At 40.8% G+C, this 18,437-nt stretch overlaps 3 protein-coding genes across 4 annotated transcripts in view; 2 read left to right on the forward strand and 1 right to left on the reverse strand.

Annotated features, from left to right (window-relative positions):
• On the reverse strand, window positions 1-5,630 carry polh (polymerase (DNA directed), eta). 2 transcript variants are annotated; one of them, XM_037781723.1, is made up of 10 exons: window positions 5,317-5,630; window positions 3,734-3,868; window positions 3,365-3,597; window positions 3,074-3,270; window positions 2,329-2,432; window positions 2,099-2,218; window positions 1,638-1,761; window positions 1,344-1,409; window positions 1,027-1,199; window positions 1-940 (listed from the first exon to the last, which is right to left on the reverse strand). In XM_037781723.1, the coding sequence occupies exons 1-10, from the start codon at window positions 5,451-5,453 to the stop codon at window positions 19-21; spliced, it is 2,211 nt and encodes a 736-aa protein (XP_037637651.1). In that variant the 5' UTR covers window positions 5,454-5,630; the 3' UTR covers window positions 1-18. The 2 variants fall into 2 exon arrangements, with proteins under 2 accessions (XP_037637651.1, XP_037637652.1); XM_037781724.1 differs by having other exon boundaries at window positions 3,074-3,252; window positions 5,317-5,629.
• A 1,170-nt stretch (window positions 5,631-6,800) lies between these two features.
• LOC119495752 (polymeric immunoglobulin receptor-like) lies at window positions 6,801-14,190 on the forward strand. Its single transcript, XM_037782512.1, has 5 exons — window positions 6,801-6,825; window positions 9,651-9,974; window positions 10,282-10,559; window positions 13,752-13,829; window positions 14,140-14,190. The coding sequence occupies exons 1-5, from the start codon at window positions 6,801-6,803 to the stop codon at window positions 14,188-14,190; spliced, it is 756 nt and encodes a 251-aa protein (XP_037638440.1).
• Window positions 14,191-15,587: 1,397 nt separating this feature from the next.
• Window positions 15,588-18,437, forward strand: part of LOC119495339 — a 296,329-nt gene continuing 293,479 nt past the window's right edge. The window contains exons 1-2 of the mRNA XM_037781700.1: window positions 15,588-15,666; window positions 16,601-16,918. Coding sequence (XP_037637628.1) covers window positions 15,621-15,666; window positions 16,601-16,918 — 364 coding nt within the window. The 5' untranslated portion in view covers window positions 15,588-15,620. The remainder of the gene's footprint in view (window positions 15,667-16,600; window positions 16,919-18,437) is intronic.

Here is an 18,437-nt window from a genome sequence, read left to right on the forward strand (position 1 = left end):
AAATGCAGCTCTACAGCTTCAGTTCTTCTTGAAAAAGGAATCCAGAGTGCCCGTACCTCCACCTTGGGAGCGATGCCTTTTCGGTTGTGGTCCTGACTGACCTCTGGTTTTTATCTTTCCACGTGAGAACGGGGCTCTGAGAGGAGTTAGAGAGACATTGGAAGAAGAGGAAGAGATGGGTGCTGAACCTGTTGATGAGGAGAGTGAGTTCTGGAGGTCCAGAGCAAAGTGATAGTCGTTGTGTTCAGGCATTTCCCAGACTGACACCTCCTGGCCACAGCGCTCACAGTTCAACAGGTCTTCTCTGGCCACACTGGGAGGATGGTGACTCGCCTCTGGATCAATGTCCAGTTCATCCCTCAACTCGTCACATGGTGAAGATGAGCTATGTGTTGCCTGTAGCCCCGACGCAGCAGTGTCTTCTGAGTCTTCGTTATTGTCAGGTCCAGGCTTGTTTGATGTTGAGCTTCTTTCAAGACTCTTCTTGTGGAAGAAAGACGAAATGCCAGAATGGGGGCTCGCTGAACCATTTTTAGAGTGAGAAAGAAGTGTAAAGGAAGAAACGGGGTGATCGGTATCCGCCTCCAACTTGCTATCAGTAGAGGAGGTTTTGTGGGAGGATGAAGATGGGAGATTCCCTGTGGAGTCTTCTTCGTCCTCCTCGTCTACATCTTGTGTCACCTTCTGTCTTTGCTTCTCAGCTGCCCTTTGAAAGAAGGACTGGATGGTGCCAGGTTGTTTGCACATGGAGGAGTCATTTCTCGGTTCAGATGGCGGCTGGGTGGAGGGCTGGGTGGAGGTCTGGGTTGAAGGCTGGGTGGTGGAGAAAAGACTCTGGGTTGAAGTGACGTCGCTGGAGAGAAAGCCGGCGATGCCCCTCGCTGATGGAGTGTCGCTGAATTTGCTAGCGGAGAGGTGTAGCAGTGTGAGGGGTGGAGTCCTGGGGACATGAAGCCAGACGGAGCATAATCAGTCACACGGCATTCCACCCTTAAATATTTCACAACGTTATTGTATTCTAATTACCATGCTGCCTGGTGGTTTCCTGCCGTGTTGAGACTCTTGATGATGGCAAAGCTGTCGCCGGATAGTTTGGCCGCTTCGTAGCGCACTAAAGCGCAACAGCGAGAGAAGCCGCTCCGCCCCTTGTCCCCGAGCTGACGCACGCCGACCGTCAACAACTTAGCCACTCGACCGTTCTGCAAGATGGCGAGAAACGGGCACTGATGTGAAACACAGTTGTATTTACTGTATATAACATCAACCTGGAACCCAGTTGAGGAAATAGATAGTACTGCTGAAAAAAGGGAAATAAATTAATTACACAACCGCAGATAACTCACCACTTCTCTGTCCTTGGTGAGTCTCTCCTCCAGCTCAAGGGCCAGTTGATGAAGCCAATGCTGTACCTACACAGAGGTTATTAACAATTAAAACAATCTTGCAAATCATGAATGAAAAGGAAATGATGTCAAAGATTGCAAGAATGTGTCTACTGCCGTCTTCCTTACACATCTAGATGCATCAACTACATTCTCTCATCACTTCCAGTCAATATGAGGCCAAAATAAAAAGCCACCGATTGAGTAATATGTTTCTTTTACTTCCCGTTGTAAGACGGGGCTGATGGTCTGTACCTGCTCTTTTGTAGCCAGCGATGTCTTCCCTTGGAAGTTTTTACTGCAGCCGATGGACTTGGGGAGCTGTCTGGGTTTCACCGCCTCAAACTCGATCCCTCGACACAAGTCATACAGCCACTGGCTGCAAAGCAGAGAGGTTCAATGGTAGATGTGGTTGGTATTTTAGTAATAATAAAATACAAGTCCAGTTCATTTCTGGAGCAATTTTATCAAACAGGTCTGTCTTTGTAGGAGAAAATCTTTTCCAGAGCTGTTTTGCTCTATAAGCATCAATCGTGCTGCGAACAGGAAAACCAGGTGAAGTAAAAAAGTAAGAAATAAGATGTCAGGAAGGCCATGTAATGACAAAATGTCCATTCTACTTTAAAATGACGATGGTCTGACATGATAGGACTTTTGTTCGCCAGCCATCTTTGGACACTTTAGACTTTTTAAAAGGATTTTCTGGTTCGTCTTACCCCGTCTTTTCTCCAAAGTGCTGACCCAGTTGAGCCTGAGTGAAGCGGGTCAGATCTCCCATGTTCTCTACTTCCAGAGTTTCTGAAATGGAGGCACCCAGCTTACCCCCCAGGTTACGACTGCACAGGTGAAATAAGCAGCACAAGAGTTATTGTTGGTCAACTTTTGTTTTTACACTTCTTTGTTAGATTCAATTTGCGATGAGTTTTGTGGCAGAGTTTGAACTCACATCTTGCCGATGGGTAGAGAGCTGAAGAGTTCCGTCACGGAGTCCAAAGGCAGAACGGTTTGTCGGTTAGGTTTGTTCAGACCACAAGCTAGTTTGGACAGTACCTGAGAGAAGTAGGTAGTAAACGATGACCATATTAAAGATAAGTACTGCTCTTAAAAGTATTAAAGGGGAACTATTGTGCTTTTTCCCTTCCCTTTAGTGTGTTATATAGTTATTTGTGCATGTGAAAGGCCTGCAAAGTTACAAAGTCCAAAGTCCACGCCAAAGGGAGTTACTCTCCCCCACAGAAACATTACTCCTGAATTGCCTGAAACGCCTTGATTGAAGTCCCGCCTTTTCTGCCGTAACATGGTGATGTCACCAAGTAACACATTTGCAAAACGGCTAGTGTGGCACACCCTCAAACAAAGCTAGTTCGAGCGGAGCTGGAGTGGAGTCCGAAGAGTTTGGTTCGGTTGACCAATCACAACAATGGTCCAGCTGACCAATCAGAGCAGACTGGGCTTTTCGGGAGGGGCGGAGCAGGAGCTCAAACAGAGCGTTTCAGACAAAGGGTGAAAAGAGGTGCTGCAGCACAGCCGGTATGAGAAAAATAAAGCTTTTTTTGAACATTAAATCAAGTTAACTTGTTGTAGTAGAAACACAAAATACAAGTATGCACCTGAAAATAGGCATAATAGGTCCTCTTTAAACGCACCAGCACTATATGTATAGCAATAAAACAAGGAGAGGCTTTTCCTACCTTATTGTGCGATATCCCTGCTGAACAGCTGAAACCTGTGTCTTTCTCCACGGCTGCCCTCATCTCCTCGACAATGAGTGCCCCCACAGTCAGCTGCAGGTCTGCAGGGCTCTGCTCCCCTACTAGAGGGACAGGCAGGGATGCCAGCCACTGCTGGACACCTCTGGACCTCTGCTCCTCTGGGGACAAACATGACGCTGTTAAAGGGATACATCTTACCAGAGTTCTAACTTCCTGTATCCAGTGCTGAAGCATATTAGTTGAGTAGTAAAAGTTTGGTTATAAACCTACCTTTATCCAAGGCAGCATCCTCTGCAGGTGCTTCCTGTTCAGGTGAACTTAGTGGGTACCCCTGGATGAAGGTCGCCCTCAGCAGGTGAGCCTCAATTTCTTTGTCGGTCATGTTTTTCAGTCGCTGCTGGACCGCAGCAGTCAGATCCATGTAGGCCTCATCAATGCTGGCTCTCTCGATCACAGCGAAGCGAGACATCACTTCAATCACCTCCACACTCGCCTCCCTATAACTACACAGGGGTGAGTAGTTTATTTACTTTTCTACTGGTCACTGGAATGGAGATATTATAATAACATTTACTTTTCATCATCATATCAATAAAAGTATTGTTTTATGGCACAAGACTCTACATCGCCTGCACTTACTGTGTCAGGTCTGCCTTGCCATGAGACTCGCGCACTCGTGCCACCTGGAGATCTGGGCACAGTTTCTTTGCATCGTCCACCCACATGTTCCTGGTGACACCGTGGGCCCTGGCCTCGTAGCTCACAGCTATGATACTAACAGAGGATGATATTTAGTTGAGAACCACATGTGTATAATTTGTGAGAACATATTAATAGTCAGTCCAAGGTCTGTGGTGGGAGATGAAGGCGGATGAGTTGCCAATACAGAGACAGCTATTTAAATGGCCCACGCAACTGAAGAGACACATTCTCATGCTATCCAATCACAGCATTGACCGGGAAGGAGTCAAAGTCATGTGGCCAGATGTCAGCGGACAGCCTGAAAAAGGTAATAAGGAGGCTATACACATCCAAAGCCAGAGACACCATCCTTGATCAGACCAAAAAAAGGGTTATATGATCTCTTCTCAATTCCTTACATAGGTCACATGATGACAACTGAGCAAACTCCATCTGGCTGGGGAAAACTAGTGACAACTGAAAGGTGTGGAAAAGGTAGTAGGTGGACCTTGAGTTCAGATTGTTTAAAGTTAAAGAATGAACTCTCACGCTTAAGTATAGTCATTCTACTGAGTTATTTCATTTTATATTATCACCTTTCATTTGTCTCATTCTGCAGCTCTAATTTTGAGTATTATTTTCTGATATCCTTTTTTTTTGTATTCGTAAATTTGTGAGCCTGGTTTGATAGCTCAGGGCTTATGCCCTTTTCTATCCATAGACAATCGTTGGAGGGAGGAGAGAGGAGATGGAGGAGGAGCTCAGTTGGTGCTGAGGCAGCATGGCCCATGCCCAGCCAGTTGAGGAGTTTTTTTTTTTTTCTTGTTTTTCTTGTTTTCTTATATATATATATATATATATATATATATATATATATATTTTTTTATTTTTTTTTATTTTTTATTATGTACTTTTTTTCCCTCTTTTTTTCTTTCTTTCTTTTCCTCATAACAAAATTAAATAAAATTAAATATGGAGGAAAAAAATGGAGAAAGAAAAAATTAAAATGCATTTATTTAAAAATTAAACAAATAAATAAATAAATAAAATAAAATAAAATAAAATAAATAAATAAATAAAATAAAACTTAAAAAAAAGCCAACATAACTGGGCAAGATCAACATCATGTGACTGTGTACAGTGTGTGCGGTTGAGGTGGCTGGCTGTCAGTCAGGGTGCAAATCAAATTAGGCAAGATTAAAAGGAATAAGAATAATCCTTGATCTGTACTCTATTATTTATGCTCCTACTACCTTTCAATACAGTCAGGGTGCTTTGGCATTATGGAGTCACACTGATCACAACAGTAAAGCCTCATTTAACCTAGTTTTGAGAGAAAAAGAGGTTTGTTTCGTTTGACTTCACTGCACTGAAGCAGAATAAGCTACCTGCATAACAGCACTGAGTAAAACTAGAAGTTATGCATCACCTTCTCATAGTAAAAACTGATGTTATTCAGAAGGCATAACAACCCTGCTTAGAGAGTTCAGTTCAGCTGCGTTGATCATTATAAACACACTGTCTCTGTGTGAGAAACTCACCTGCCTCCCTTCCAGGTCTTGTACTGAGCCACCACACAGGGAGTGTTCCTCAGAGCGGAGTTCAGCCTCTGCTCCACCTGCACGTAGAAACAGTCCATGTCCACTAACGCCACCACTCTCTCCTTTCCATGCTCCATCACTGAGGAGGAGATATATACACCCACTGACTGGTGGTGCTGTTCATTCACAGCTCCTGTTCTCTCACTAGGCGCTGAAACATGCCTCCGTCGCTTTGTATTTCGCGCAGTAAACCGAGGTTACATAAAAAACGTCATCAAAAGTCGACGAAGGACAGACAGCATCAACGGTCGGCCATGATGGTGACGTCGACGTCCTCTAGAGATGGGAATTCCGGCTCTTTTTAGTGAGTCAGATTATTTGGCTCAGCTCACCAAGAAGAGCCGGCTCTTTCGGCTCCCAAACGGCTCTTCATTTTACCACTTCTGCCTTTTATAATTCAGTCAAATTTAGCGCTGTTTTGACCTATGATTAGTATGTGTGCACATACAACACTTAAATTATTCAATATAATTATACTAAACCCTATAATTTCCAGAATACCATAATGTTACATGGTAACATTTAGTTTCCGACTGTCACTCATCTTGTCTATTATTCGTGTACAGCACCGCACCGCACCGCATCACAATGCACCGCATCGCACCTCATTGCACCGCACCGCATCGCACCGCATTGCGACTCACCGCATCGCACCGCAATGAAATGCAGAGCACCGCAAACTCACCGCAAACGCACCGCAAACGCAAAGCAATCACAACGCAACACAACGCAAATGCAACGCAGACGCAACACAATGCAACGCAAACGCAACACAACGCAAACGCAACGCAATGCAAACGCAATGCAAACGCAATGCAAACACAATGCAAACGCAAAGCAATGCAACGCACTCCTCTCTCTCTTTCTCTCCTCCTATACTTCCTGCTCTGTACCTGTAGACCGTCAGCGCACCACGCCGTGCACCCACCGCCCCTCCCTGCTTGATGGTATGATCCTTGTCTGTTCATCACCTGATTGGTCGCACGGATGTCATTAACACAACATTCAGTCACAGTCAGTGCATGGAGAAGATCATCCTTTCATTATGCCTTGAATTAAGTAAAGAAAAAAAAAAAAAAAACGGCTCTCGGACGGGAGCCGGCTCTTATCGTTCACTTAAAAGAGCCGGCTCTTTGAACCGGCTCGTTCGCGACCAACACATCACTAAAGTCTTCTACACATTGTAAAAAAACATATGGTAAAAATATATGTTGTTAGTACACCTCAAAACTCAATTGTAGACACGGTTTATTGAGCTGTCATATTTGGTTTGTTAAGGTATGCCTAGCATTACGTAGCATACTTGCTTTGCTGAGGATAGTGGAGCCAAACATGGCTGCTCAACACCTCCCTCAAACAGCGGTTGTCCAATCATAGCTACTAATTTATAGGCGGGAGGCCTGTCAAGCTTTGAATTTGTCAACATGCTGAAAGATGTGAGCAAAGAAGGTAAGCACAGGGGTCTGGGTTCAGAAACTAGTGATGGCGAGCAGAAGCTTCATGAAGCATTGAAGCTTTCCAGCAAATTGATTCGGAAAAGGATTCATTTCTGGAGGCTTCATGTGAACACGAAACCACCTGGTGGCCAAAGAGTGTAAAACAGGCAGATATGATCTTAACCATGTGATCTGTGATATACTGTACTTTGCGCCATTAAAGGCTGTTGGTAATGACTATATATTACCATGTAATCCATTTATATCTATATAATATATAATATAATGTCTATTTTCTAGTAAGTATATTATGAGTATATAACATACATGTATAATAAACTGTAATTGTTTTGTGAGTAATGCATCGTATGTGTGTAAACCAATCCTTTGGTCAATAATTGTATTGTAGTGTAGTTTAATATAATATAATAATGGCAGGAGGGGTAATATTAGTGTTGTGTGTCACTTCTGGAAAGTGGCATTGGTTTAACCAGTGAAGATCGGAACAACTTCCTGAACCAGTAACGCGGTACGGCCGGGCAGCGAGGCTTCGGACGTCATCAATGATGTAATTGGTCTAAAACGATACAAGCCTCGATACGCGCATCGTGGAAAACTTCCTGGATCACTCGACACACGCTCCGAAGCCTCGGCACAGCACGCAACATCACTAGTTAGCATGTCTGGCTTACTACCCACAGTAGTAACCTACCATTACTTCTAAGGCTAAGGGTTAGCATATCATTGGCTAAGTATTTTGTGAGGTCTGTGCAGGACTGGTCTGGACTAATCCCAATTTTCGTAGTGGCCAAACGGTGGTACTACAACTTCTGAGTGTGTCACTTGATGCCATTGGGCCCAAAAAGACTTTTCCCATAGACTGGGAAAGAGACGTCTCTAACTCAGCGGATCACTTTTTTTTTTTTTTTTTAGATGAATCTACTTCCCAGTAAGAACACTTGAATAGCCCTGGTTTAAATCATCAGGTCCTAAAAGTTGGAAAATGCACTAATAGCTGAATCCAGAGTTATTTCCCTTCCTCCGTTCATGTGAATGATCCGGCTACTTTTCCAGTCGGAAGTCGAGGCATTTTGGCTCCATGCACCACTGAGCAACTTTCATAGGAATGAACGGGGCCCCGCCTCCAACGCTGTATCCAGTTCTCTTAAAACATCCGTGGTTTGAGCCCGTCCCGGACGGCTTTGGGTAAGTTTACTCTTAGACTTAAGGTTGTGGGTCTAATTGTTGAATTTTCAGCTTTATTTTATTTCAAACAAACAACGTGCAGGTCTTAAAAATGTCAGCTTTATTTTTAGATGAAAGTAACAATGTACAATATTAAACATAACGTTAAATGTTCATGGATTGTACCAGACTAAACTTAAAGCTGCAGTGGGTAGAATTGGAGCAAATATGACTAAAAAAGTTATTTTTATAAAATGGTCACTATATCCTGACAGTAGTGCATGAGACAGGTAATCGGAAAAAAAACATGTGCCTCTGTGTCCTCCGGTGCTCCTAACGGCATCTGCAAGATTTCACAGACTGGAGGAAAACAACCAATCAGAGCCGAGCTGGAGCCTGTCGTCACTGAGCAGCTGTCAATCACTCGCAAACTCTGATCAAACGGTCAAACTAGGCAGCGCTGATCAAATATGAATCAATATTCTGTTACTGTAATGCCTATATCTCTCCTCAAATGTTTTCATTTTATTTTTTCAAAATGAGAAAGTTTGTGATCCGGCCGCCATGTTGAGATCAGTTGAGGAAATACCAAGCACCGCCCACCAGCTGATGGAGCAAACTTTCTCATTTTACAGCTAAACAGTACACTACAAGATGTTTCTGAAAACATTTGAGGCGAGAAATAAGTATTACAGTAACAGCATATTAATTCATATTTGATCAGCGCTGCCTAGTTTGACCGTTTGATCAGAGTTCACGAGTGATTGACAGCTGTCTCCGTTGAATGAACAGCCAATAGGAGCGCTCTCTCTCTGAAATGACCTGTGATTGGCCAAAGTCTCCCGTCACTGGCTAGATTTTTTAAAGCTTGAAAACAGAGCTATGAGGAGGTGCCAAAGTCTGTTTTTCGCTCAGAACACTTGAATTACAATATGCTGAAAGCTTATTATGGAATAGTTGCCAAATAATGCCAAAAATATTTTGCCTACTGCAGGTTTAAAGCTATTTTCATGTTCAGTCCTTTTTCAGCATTATGTTGAAGTTGTCAGACAAAAGTTTAACAGTACAACAATAGGTCTTGTATAATGTTTAACTAATGTGTGACTGTAAAGGAAGTAAATAAAACTACCTATGAAATGTACTGTCTTGCAAAACAAACAATTCGTTGTTTCAAAGCCATAAACGCTCTGACCAGTAGATAGAGCAGGACTAAAAGAGCAGTGTTAAAAATGAAGAAGTAACCAAATTAGAATTTGCCTTCCCACTGTACTACTGAAAGTCCTCATTCACTCACGACATTGATGCAGGCATGACTTTCCTATACGTTCCTCACCTAATACTCGTTGCAATCTTGGGTAAGTCAGCCAAGCCTTAATAAGAACGCTATGCATAAATGATAGTCAGGTTTATAATTAAAAGAATATTGTTTATTTTGCTTTTTTGTTGAGTAATACATTTTGAGTCTTACATTTAAGGTGACAACAAGCTACTAATATTAATCATTAATATTGTGTTTTGATAAAAAGTCATGATACTAACTAACTTGTAACAGATGTGTTATGTAGCTGAGTAACCTGTAACTGATGGTGAATAATACACAATGCATATGAACGCACCACTATAAAATCAGTGTCTGCTGTTTTTGTTTGTCAGGAATTCACAGTCAAATTGTGACAGTGAGTGAAGTGTCAGTCAAGGCTGGAGGCTCCATCTCCATCCCATGTCGCTATGGCTCACAGTACATAAACCATGTGAAATACTTGTGTAAAGGAAAATCGTGGTCCAAATGCTCATTTGTAGTTAGAACAGACAAGCCACAAAATTCAGGAAAGTTTTCAATCTCTGATGACACAAACCAAACAATATTCACTGTGACTATAAAAGATCTGACGGATGAGGACACTGATTACTGGTGTGCTGTGGAGATTAACGGAGGGTCAGATGTCAAAGAGTATTTTCACCTGTCGGTCACCAGTGGTAAGAGACCTTAAAGCATCTTTAAGCACATTTCAAATCCTTTATGAAATGTTAACACTTCAGAGGAAAAACACTGTCATTGTTTGCTATTTTTTTTTACATTGCCCACAATTTTCTTTTGAATTAGTTTTCCATTAAGATACGCCCAGTCTCTATGTGTATCATCCATCAGGAGATTACAGGATTTAAAGGAGATAATATAACCATCAATTGTCACAGATTCAAGTCAAGATGTCAGATTCTCACTTACATGTCTCAGATAATAAAATCAGACAGTGCCTCATTTTGTATTGTGCTTTTTTTCAAGGTACGCCAAGTCTGTACGTGGACAAACAGAAAGTTGCCGCATTTGAAGGAGGAAGTGTGACAGTTGGTTGCCGCCATGAATATGCAGATGTAACTAATTGGTGCAGGCTGGGCGGCTCCTGTGTGGCCGGTCTGAACGGATCTATAAATGGGACAAAAGTGACCATCAATGCAAGTGTCCCCAATGTTTTCACCGTGACTATGAGTGAACTGAGGATGGAGAGCGGCGGCTGGTATTGGTGTGACAAAGGAGACTTTCAGATGCCAGTACATATAACTGTTACTACTACTACTACTGCTACTACTACTACTACTACTACTACTACTACTACTACAATGAGCCCCAATACAGCAAGTAAGATACTAACCAGTTTCTATTTTCATAAATTAGCAACCTATTATGAAAATGAAGCCAATGCGTGGACACAACAAAGGAAACACAAATCAAACCCTGAAACAATATGAGGGGTGGAAGCATCAAAAATGAATTGATAGAAATGGAGGTGATGAAAATGCTTGCGAATTGAAAAATGGGGCCGTAAAAATGGATGTGAAATGAAAATTGGAGCGGTATATTATCAAGTGATTTGATTAATTTAAAGCCAATTTGACTAAAACAGTCGTGATATGATGAAAACAGAGCCATGTTTCATCATTTCCCCCATCTTACAATCACAATTCACAACACAAAATTGCCATTTATCATTTAAGGAATTTGGCCTCAAGGGTGGACGTAACAAAAAATAATTGAAGAAAAGGGAAGTGATGAAAACGCTTAAGAATTAATAATGAAAGTGATGAAAATGTAGGTCAATTGAAAAAATAGTGATAAATTGTCAAATGATTTAATAAACTTTATTGACATTTCATTTGAAACAGTGTTGCTCTGATAATCAACTGTTGACCATTCATCATTTACAACACACATTTATTGTTTACAGCACGCAATTTTTATTACTTACCGCCCAAAATGTCAATCAACAACCATGCCCACTGACAGAAAAGGTCGAGAGTAGAGCGGTTTGCTGAGTGGGTGTATTCTTCTTCTTTTTTTTTTGATAGGGCAGAAGTAACAAAAATTGCGTGCTATAAACCATAAATGTCAGTTGGGTGTAGTAAATGATTAATGGTTAACACTTGATTATCAGAGCAACACTGTTTCAAATAAAATGTCAATCCAGTTTATCAAATCAACTGACAATTTATCCCTATTTTTCAATTCACATGCAGTACATTTCTATCACTTCCATTATTAATTTGAACGCATTTTCACCACATCCCTTTTCTTCAGTTATTTTTTGTTACTTCCACCCCTGAGGCCACTTTCCTTAAACCTGCAGTAGGCAGAATATTTTTGGCATCGTTGGGCAAACCTCACCTATTTTTTGTTACTTCCACCACTCATAAAATAATGCCTGTTAATCTTGCAGAATAGAAAATGTTCATATAATTTACCTTGAAAATCTGGGTAATTACAGTATAGTGTAATAATCCACAATATACAATGTAAAAATACAGATATTATCTACAGTGTGGAATAACATGCATTTTTGCATTTATTTACTCAGACTTTACAGAGACCAACTCCACCATAAACGGGACAGATGGAGAGAACCTGCAAGGACAACACAAGAGGTCTGATCTGATTTATAACTTTTTTTCTGCATATCATCCGTTTCCCGCCCTTTGTGTTTCCTAATACAGTGCAACTGATATGCTGTACAATGTTTTCAAAACACAAAATCACATATTTGAGCATGGATGTTCATTTTTCTTTCTTTATCATTCATTTTTGAGTATAGATTGTTTTATTACATGTAGTAAAGCACATTTCTAAGTAAGACAAGATGAAATGTTGTTTTACTTCATGTTTTAGCGGAAAAAAAGGATGTATGCATAGGCCGATTTCAGACAATACCCTCTTTTTTTAGTTAAATGTACCTCTGATCTGCATTTCTCTTGTAGTTCCACCATGGTGGCGATTCTCACCCCCATCCTCGTATTACTGCTGTTGATGGTTCTCGCTGCCTTTATTGGATATAGGATAAGACGTAGTAAGTCTGTTGTAATCTCTGCTCAGGAATGATATTTCTGTTATTTTAAAATATCTTCTTCAAAAATGAATGTGTTTTAGGTAAGACCAAGCCTGAGGGGTCTGACATCACTGCGGTAAGATATAAAACATTATCTTGATATTTTAAAGCGGCAGTAGGCAGAATACTTCTGGCATCGTGGGGCAAAAAATTCCATAATAAGCTTTCAGCAAATTGTAATTCAGGTGTTCTGAGAGAAAACTAGACTTCTGCACCTCCTCATGGCTCTGTTTTCAGGCTTTAGAAAATCTCTAGCCTGTTACGGGAGACTTTGGTCAATCACAGGTCATTTCAGAGAGAGAACGTTCCTATTGGCTGTTCATTCAACGGAGGCAGCTGTCAATCACTCCTGAACTCCGATCAAATGGTCAAACTAGGCAGCGCTGATCAAATATGAATGAATATTTTGTTACTGTAATGCCTATTTATCACCTCAAATGTTTTCAGAAACATCTCGTAGTGTACTGTTTAGCTGTAAAATGAGAAAGTTTGCTCCGGCTGGTGGGCGGTGCTTGGTTTTTTCTCAACTGATCCCAACATGGCTGCCAAACACAAACTTTAGCATTAAGCATTTAGCATTACAGTAACAGAATATTGATCAATATTTAATCAGTTGAATCGGAGTTCGCGATTGATTGACAGCTGCTCAGAAATGGCAGGATCCAGCTCTGCTGTGATTGGTTGTTTTCCTCCGATCTACGAAATCTTGCAGCTGCCATTAGGAGCACCGGAGGACACAGAGACACATGATTTTGTTCAGATTACCTGTCTCATGCACTACTGTCAGGATATAGTGACCATTTTATAAAAATAACTTTTTTTATTCATATTGGCTCCAATCTTGCCTACTGCTGCTTTAAACCTTGTATAAATGAATTAACAAAGTATTTTTACAAACCAGAACAATAATTTAGATTCAACAGTAGCCTTTCATTGTTCTCAAACATTTAAATAATTATTCAAATTAAACAAATGAAACGGCAATGAAAATTCCCTTCTGTTCTACTCGACTGCACTGTCACACACTATGTAAAGTAGGGTAAACACGGGCGTTGGGTGGAAAACAACAGCAAACGTTTAAACCCAAAGAGGAAATCACATACAGTATATTATATATGAATGCTCTTCACATAAGTGAAACTCCAGATCATATACATAGAAGAAGGTTTACTTACATTTAAGGCGGGTTTGGAAGGGATTACTGGCATTCTTGTTAGAGATACTGTACCTACGGTTAATCAGTATTCAACATAATACAGACATACACTCCATAATGACAAACTAGTCCAGTTATATTCAAATCAACCAAACAATTGTGCAGTTAGACAGCAAATGATTGTAATTTAAAAACTTGTCTATGATTCAAATTCATCCACAGGGCTCACCAATTGGGAGTGATCCTGATGAGAACTACGCTAACATTGTTTATAAGCAACACGCAGCGGCCCAGCAGAAGGTAAACCAGACAAGAACATCTAATTAGAGCAGTAACTGAAAACACATTTGCCTGTATACACTTGTTTGTCTTTCTCTGACATTGTATCCCTCTGACTGTGAATCAGCAGAATAAACACCCCAGAAGAGTGTGACAAACAGTACCATTGTAAGGAAGGAGAGTGTGCCACAAACAGTATGTGATTCATTTCAAATTCATATAGGCATCTCAATACGTCAGCTGTTATTAACTCAAGTGAATTAGTATTGTGGTTATGATTAGTCCATAATTAGTCAGCATTCTCTTCTCTGTGCTTGTTTTCTCTCTACAGACTGAACCAGTCGATGGAAGTGTGATCTACAGCATAATAAGTGCTAATTAGCAGAAAAGACGGGACGACAAAATAATCCTGCAAATATGGCAACACTGATGAAGTAGTTACATAAACATAAAGTTTATCAAATAATGTTGAAAAAATGAGATTAAAATGTTTTTTTTCCCACATGCTCATGTTTAAATGTCAAGAATTCAGGAGGGCAAGAGTGGCACAGTGGTGCTGTGTTAAAGGTGCAGTGTGTAGGACCTGGCACCATCTAGCGGTGAGGTTGCACATTGCAGCCAACTGAAACTTCTCCTGTGTGCCAAGCATGTAGGAGAACTTAATTTAAATAGCTTTTAAATGTATAACGGATGACTAGATTACACCTATTATGGCGTGTATGACTAGTTCAACCTTCTTTCAGCTCCGTCCCCATCTCCGGCGATGTGAAACGGACTCAAGAGGAAGTTAAAAAATAAGTATGAAAATATAATTCAAAGCGGTAAACACCCCCAGCCTACAGCAGCTGTCCTTCCTGCATTTGTCAGTTTAAACTGTGTTGTTATTGTCCTGGATTATGACTTAAACTTCTTCATTTGTGTGTAATATTACCATATGATCACTGCACTGAGCTCTGATTGGTCAGCAGGCGGTGCTTTCATACGAGTTGATATCTTATCTGGAACATAACCTGCTACAGAGCAGGTTAGCTGTTCAGCATAAGTTACCATGGCGATCTTCCCCGGTAAGAAGTGAAGTGGAAAACCCAGGGTTAACCCTGAAGTTACCTCACCAACGCCAAATCCTGCTTCGTCGTACAGTTCTCAGAGGCCACTGAAATTTACCAAATTCATGCAGTGGCTTTGTGAGTAACTTACTCTATTGTCTCTTGGTGCAGCTTCTCCAAACACCGAGTTCACATCTTGTCATTGAAGATTACCTTGAGGACCTTTACTCGTTTTCATTCCTCATCTTCCTCCACACACTGGCTTTAACAAGATCCTCTATGCTACTATATCTGATTATCTAACTTGTATAAATCTTCAGTACATCTGGTGTTCGATCCAGTAGGTGTGGTATAATATTGGGCACATTAAGAAATGGTAGACTCAATTACTGTAAGAAAGAAATGAAAAGCTGACAAATTTGTGTATTGATTCTCATAACAATGTGTTTCCTTCATTATTGTGCAAATAAAGACTGAAAATGTTAAAATATGCATCATAGCTATATTATTTATACCTCAAGCATTTTATTGATGTAAAGCACTTTACTCAGGTTTCGTATACGCGCATACTCAAAGCACAATGTAGGTGTATAATTATGTGCTTCGTCATCAAACCAAATTACCGTAACTGCCTTAAAAGGAAGAGGAAAAGAGATTTTATCAGTTGTAATTGCAGCATTAGGAAAATGAGGAAGTAGTCTGTCATTAGTATGTCAGTGCATCGGCCCATGTTGTTTTGTCTGACTGACTCTGCTCACTCACCGACATGGCTCTTCATCTCAGAGTTCTTCTCCTCATCACCGGACTCACAGGTCACTCACACAGTCACTCTATGTGTACAGATGCTTTGTCTTATGCTTGAGCTGGTTATGTCAGATTATGATGAAATAAGTAATTAATTACACAATTATGTAATTCTTTAAATGCTACTCAGATGAGTAATACACCAATTTGTCTCCAAATTATATGGAATTTGGAGACAATTAGGTATAAGAAGAATATTGTTAGCTATATATACAATTAAAGGGACTATTTGTAAGATTCAGAAATGCTGCTTAACAGCGACACCTGTGGCCTTGAAATCAACGAAAGTCAGCGTCGAGCTAGCGCTTGCTCGCTCTCCATAGACATGAACGAGCATCGCTCAAAACAGTGAGGCGACAGACGTAAGCTAAAACCACAATATCACTCTATATTTCAGCTGCTCGGCAGTAATGTTAGCTGACCAGACGAAGGTCTCTCCATGAATCAATGCTGATCCTAGTGTTGGCTTTTCCTGCTCAGCGCAGGCTTCAGCAGCGGGGCTCCTCAACGAGTTACGTTATCGCCTCCCGACCGCAGCCGGCAGCCGAAACACCGGCACCCGGTCGTAACGAGACGATAACGTAACTCGTTGAGGAGCCCCGTCACTTCACAAGACACGGAAAACTTCTGTTGGTCTGGAGGAGCTGCAGCATTTATTTCTGCACAAACGTCCACTCTACATTCACTAGATATTCTCAGAGCTAGACTAACTCTTCAGCAGTGTGGAGTGAGCGCGCGTTCACGTCTAGAGGTGGAGCGAGACAGTGAGGACGCGTGCGCTGTCTGAGTGAAGGAGAGCAGGCAGCGGAGACGAGGCTCCGGCCGCACGCGAGCGCGCATATGTGAATGCGCATGTGTGCCGACCCGCTACTTTTATACACTTAAAAAGTTACAAACAGTCCCTTTAAAATGCTGTATTTCTCTGTATTACTCTTGTTGCAGGAATTCACTGCATAACAACAGTCAGTGAAGTGTCAGTGAAGGCCGGAGATTCAATCTCCATCCCATGTCTCTATAGTTTACAGTACATGAACCATGTGAAATACTTGTGTGAAGGATATTATTGGTCCTCCTGCTCATATGCAGTTAATACAAACCAACAAAATTCAGGAAAGTTTTCAATCTCTGATGACAAAAACCAAAGAATCTACACTGTGACTATAAAAGATCTGACGGATGAGGACACTGACTACTGGTGTGCTGTGGAGATTAACGGAGGGTCAGATGTCAGAGAGTATTTTCACCTGTCGGTCACCAGAGGTAAGAGACCTTAAAGCATCTTTAAACACATTTCAAATCCTTTATGAAATTTGAACAGTTCAGAGAATAAAACACTGTCATTGTTTGCCATTTTTTTTTTATTGCTCACAATTTTCTGTTGAATTTGTTTGCCCTTAAGGTACGCCCAGTCTCTATGTGGATCATCAGGAGATTACAGGATTTAAAGGAGATAATATAACCATCAATTGTCACTATCATAACTCTGGAGAAATTGCGTGGTGTAGGCTGGGCAGCTCCTGTGTGACGACATCATCTGGATCAATAGATGGAACAAGAGCATCAGTAGGAGTGTCCCCAATGTTTTCACTGTGACTATGAGTGGACTGATGACAGAGAGCAGCGGCTGGTATTGGTGTGCTAAAGGAAGCTTACAGATGCCAGTACATGTGACTGTTATTGAGCAATTTACCACTGGTAAGTACCACAAGAATATTTGTAGTATTTGTAAATGATTTGATTGAACATAGGAGAGATATCAGGAATACATTTTGTAATTTCATTGTGCTGGATTGTTTTGGATTATAGCTACTCTTACAGCAACAAGCCATTTAACCACCTTATCACTCACTCCTGAGCCTGTGATTGTCACCCCTGTTTTTGCAGATAGAGCACCTACCACAGGTCAGAGTGAACAGCGCAGGTCAGAAGGCTTCGTATTAACATACAGTATTTAGAAAACTAGCCATTTTGTGATGAAATAAAACAATTGTTGTGAAGGAAAATCTATACATATTTGTATGTATTATATGATGAAAAAGACTGATTGGTTATAACTAGAGCTGTTAAAGTTAACGCATCAACGGAAATTTGTTTAAACGCCACTAATTTATTTAATGTAATTTTTAGGTTGTAGTGGGCTCAGTTTTAAATCTGTAGCTTGTCAGGAAGGAGGTTAAATAATGTTCAAAACTTGCGCAAAATTTCAGTGAGGAAAAACTGGCATGGCCATTTTCAAAAGGGTCCCTTGACCTCTGACCTCAAGATATGTGAATGAAAATGGGTTCTATTGGTACCCACGAGTCTCCCCTTTACAGACATGCCCACTTTATGATCATCACATGCAGTTTGGGGCAAGTCGTAGTCAAGTCAGCACACTGACACACTGACAGCTGTTGTTGCCTGTTGGGCTGCAGTTTGCCATGTTATGATTTGAGCATATTTTTTATGCTAAATGCAGTACCTGTGAGGGTTTCTGGACAATATTTGTCATTGTTTTGTGTTGTTAATTGATTTCCAATAATAAATTTATACACAAATTTGCATAAAGCAAACGTATTTGTCCACTCCCATGTTGATTAGACTATTAAAAATTGACAAATAAGGTAAATTTTGAACAGATAAAAATGTGTGATTAATTTGCGATTCAATATTTTAATTGATTGACAGCTCTAGTAATAACCAAGGTTTAAGACTATAGGAGTTGTAGTATGGAATAAGGATGATGACTTCTGTTTTTTTACTTTACATTCTGTGCTTTTATTTATTTATTTCTGCTGCA

Source organism: Sebastes umbrosus, chromosome 10 (genome assembly GCF_015220745.1).
Source record: "Sebastes umbrosus isolate fSebUmb1 chromosome 10, fSebUmb1.pri, whole genome shotgun sequence".
Lineage (NCBI taxonomy): Eukaryota > Metazoa > Chordata > Actinopteri > Perciformes > Sebastidae > Sebastes > Sebastes umbrosus.

What these genes read in the sequence shown, in the direction of transcription:
- polh (XM_037781723.1), bottom strand. Translation starts at nt 5,453, where the DNA reads ATGGAGCATGGAAAGGAGAGAGTGGTGGCGTTAGTGGACATGGACTGT. An exon ending in GGATGCTGCCTTGGATAAAG is followed by an intron (nt 3,271 to 3,364) that starts GTAGGTTTATAA and finishes TCCCTTTAACAG; the next exon opens with CGTCATGTTTGTCCCCAGAG. An exon ending in TCACCAAGGACAGAGAAGTG is followed by an intron (nt 1,200 to 1,343) that starts GTGAGTTATCTG and finishes GCCATCTTGCAG; the next exon opens with AACGGTCGAGTGGCTAAGTT.
- LOC119495752 (XM_037782512.1), top strand. Translation starts at nt 6,801, where the DNA reads ATGCTGAAAGATGTGAGCAAAGAAG. An exon ending in AGATGCCAGTACATATAACT is followed by an intron (nt 10,560 to 13,751) that starts GTTACTACTACT and finishes ATTCATCCACAG; the next exon opens with GGCTCACCAATTGGGAGTGA. An exon ending in ACGCAGCGGCCCAGCAGAAG is followed by an intron (nt 13,830 to 14,139) that starts GTAAACCAGACA and finishes TTCTCTCTACAG; the next exon opens with ACTGAACCAGTCGATGGAAG.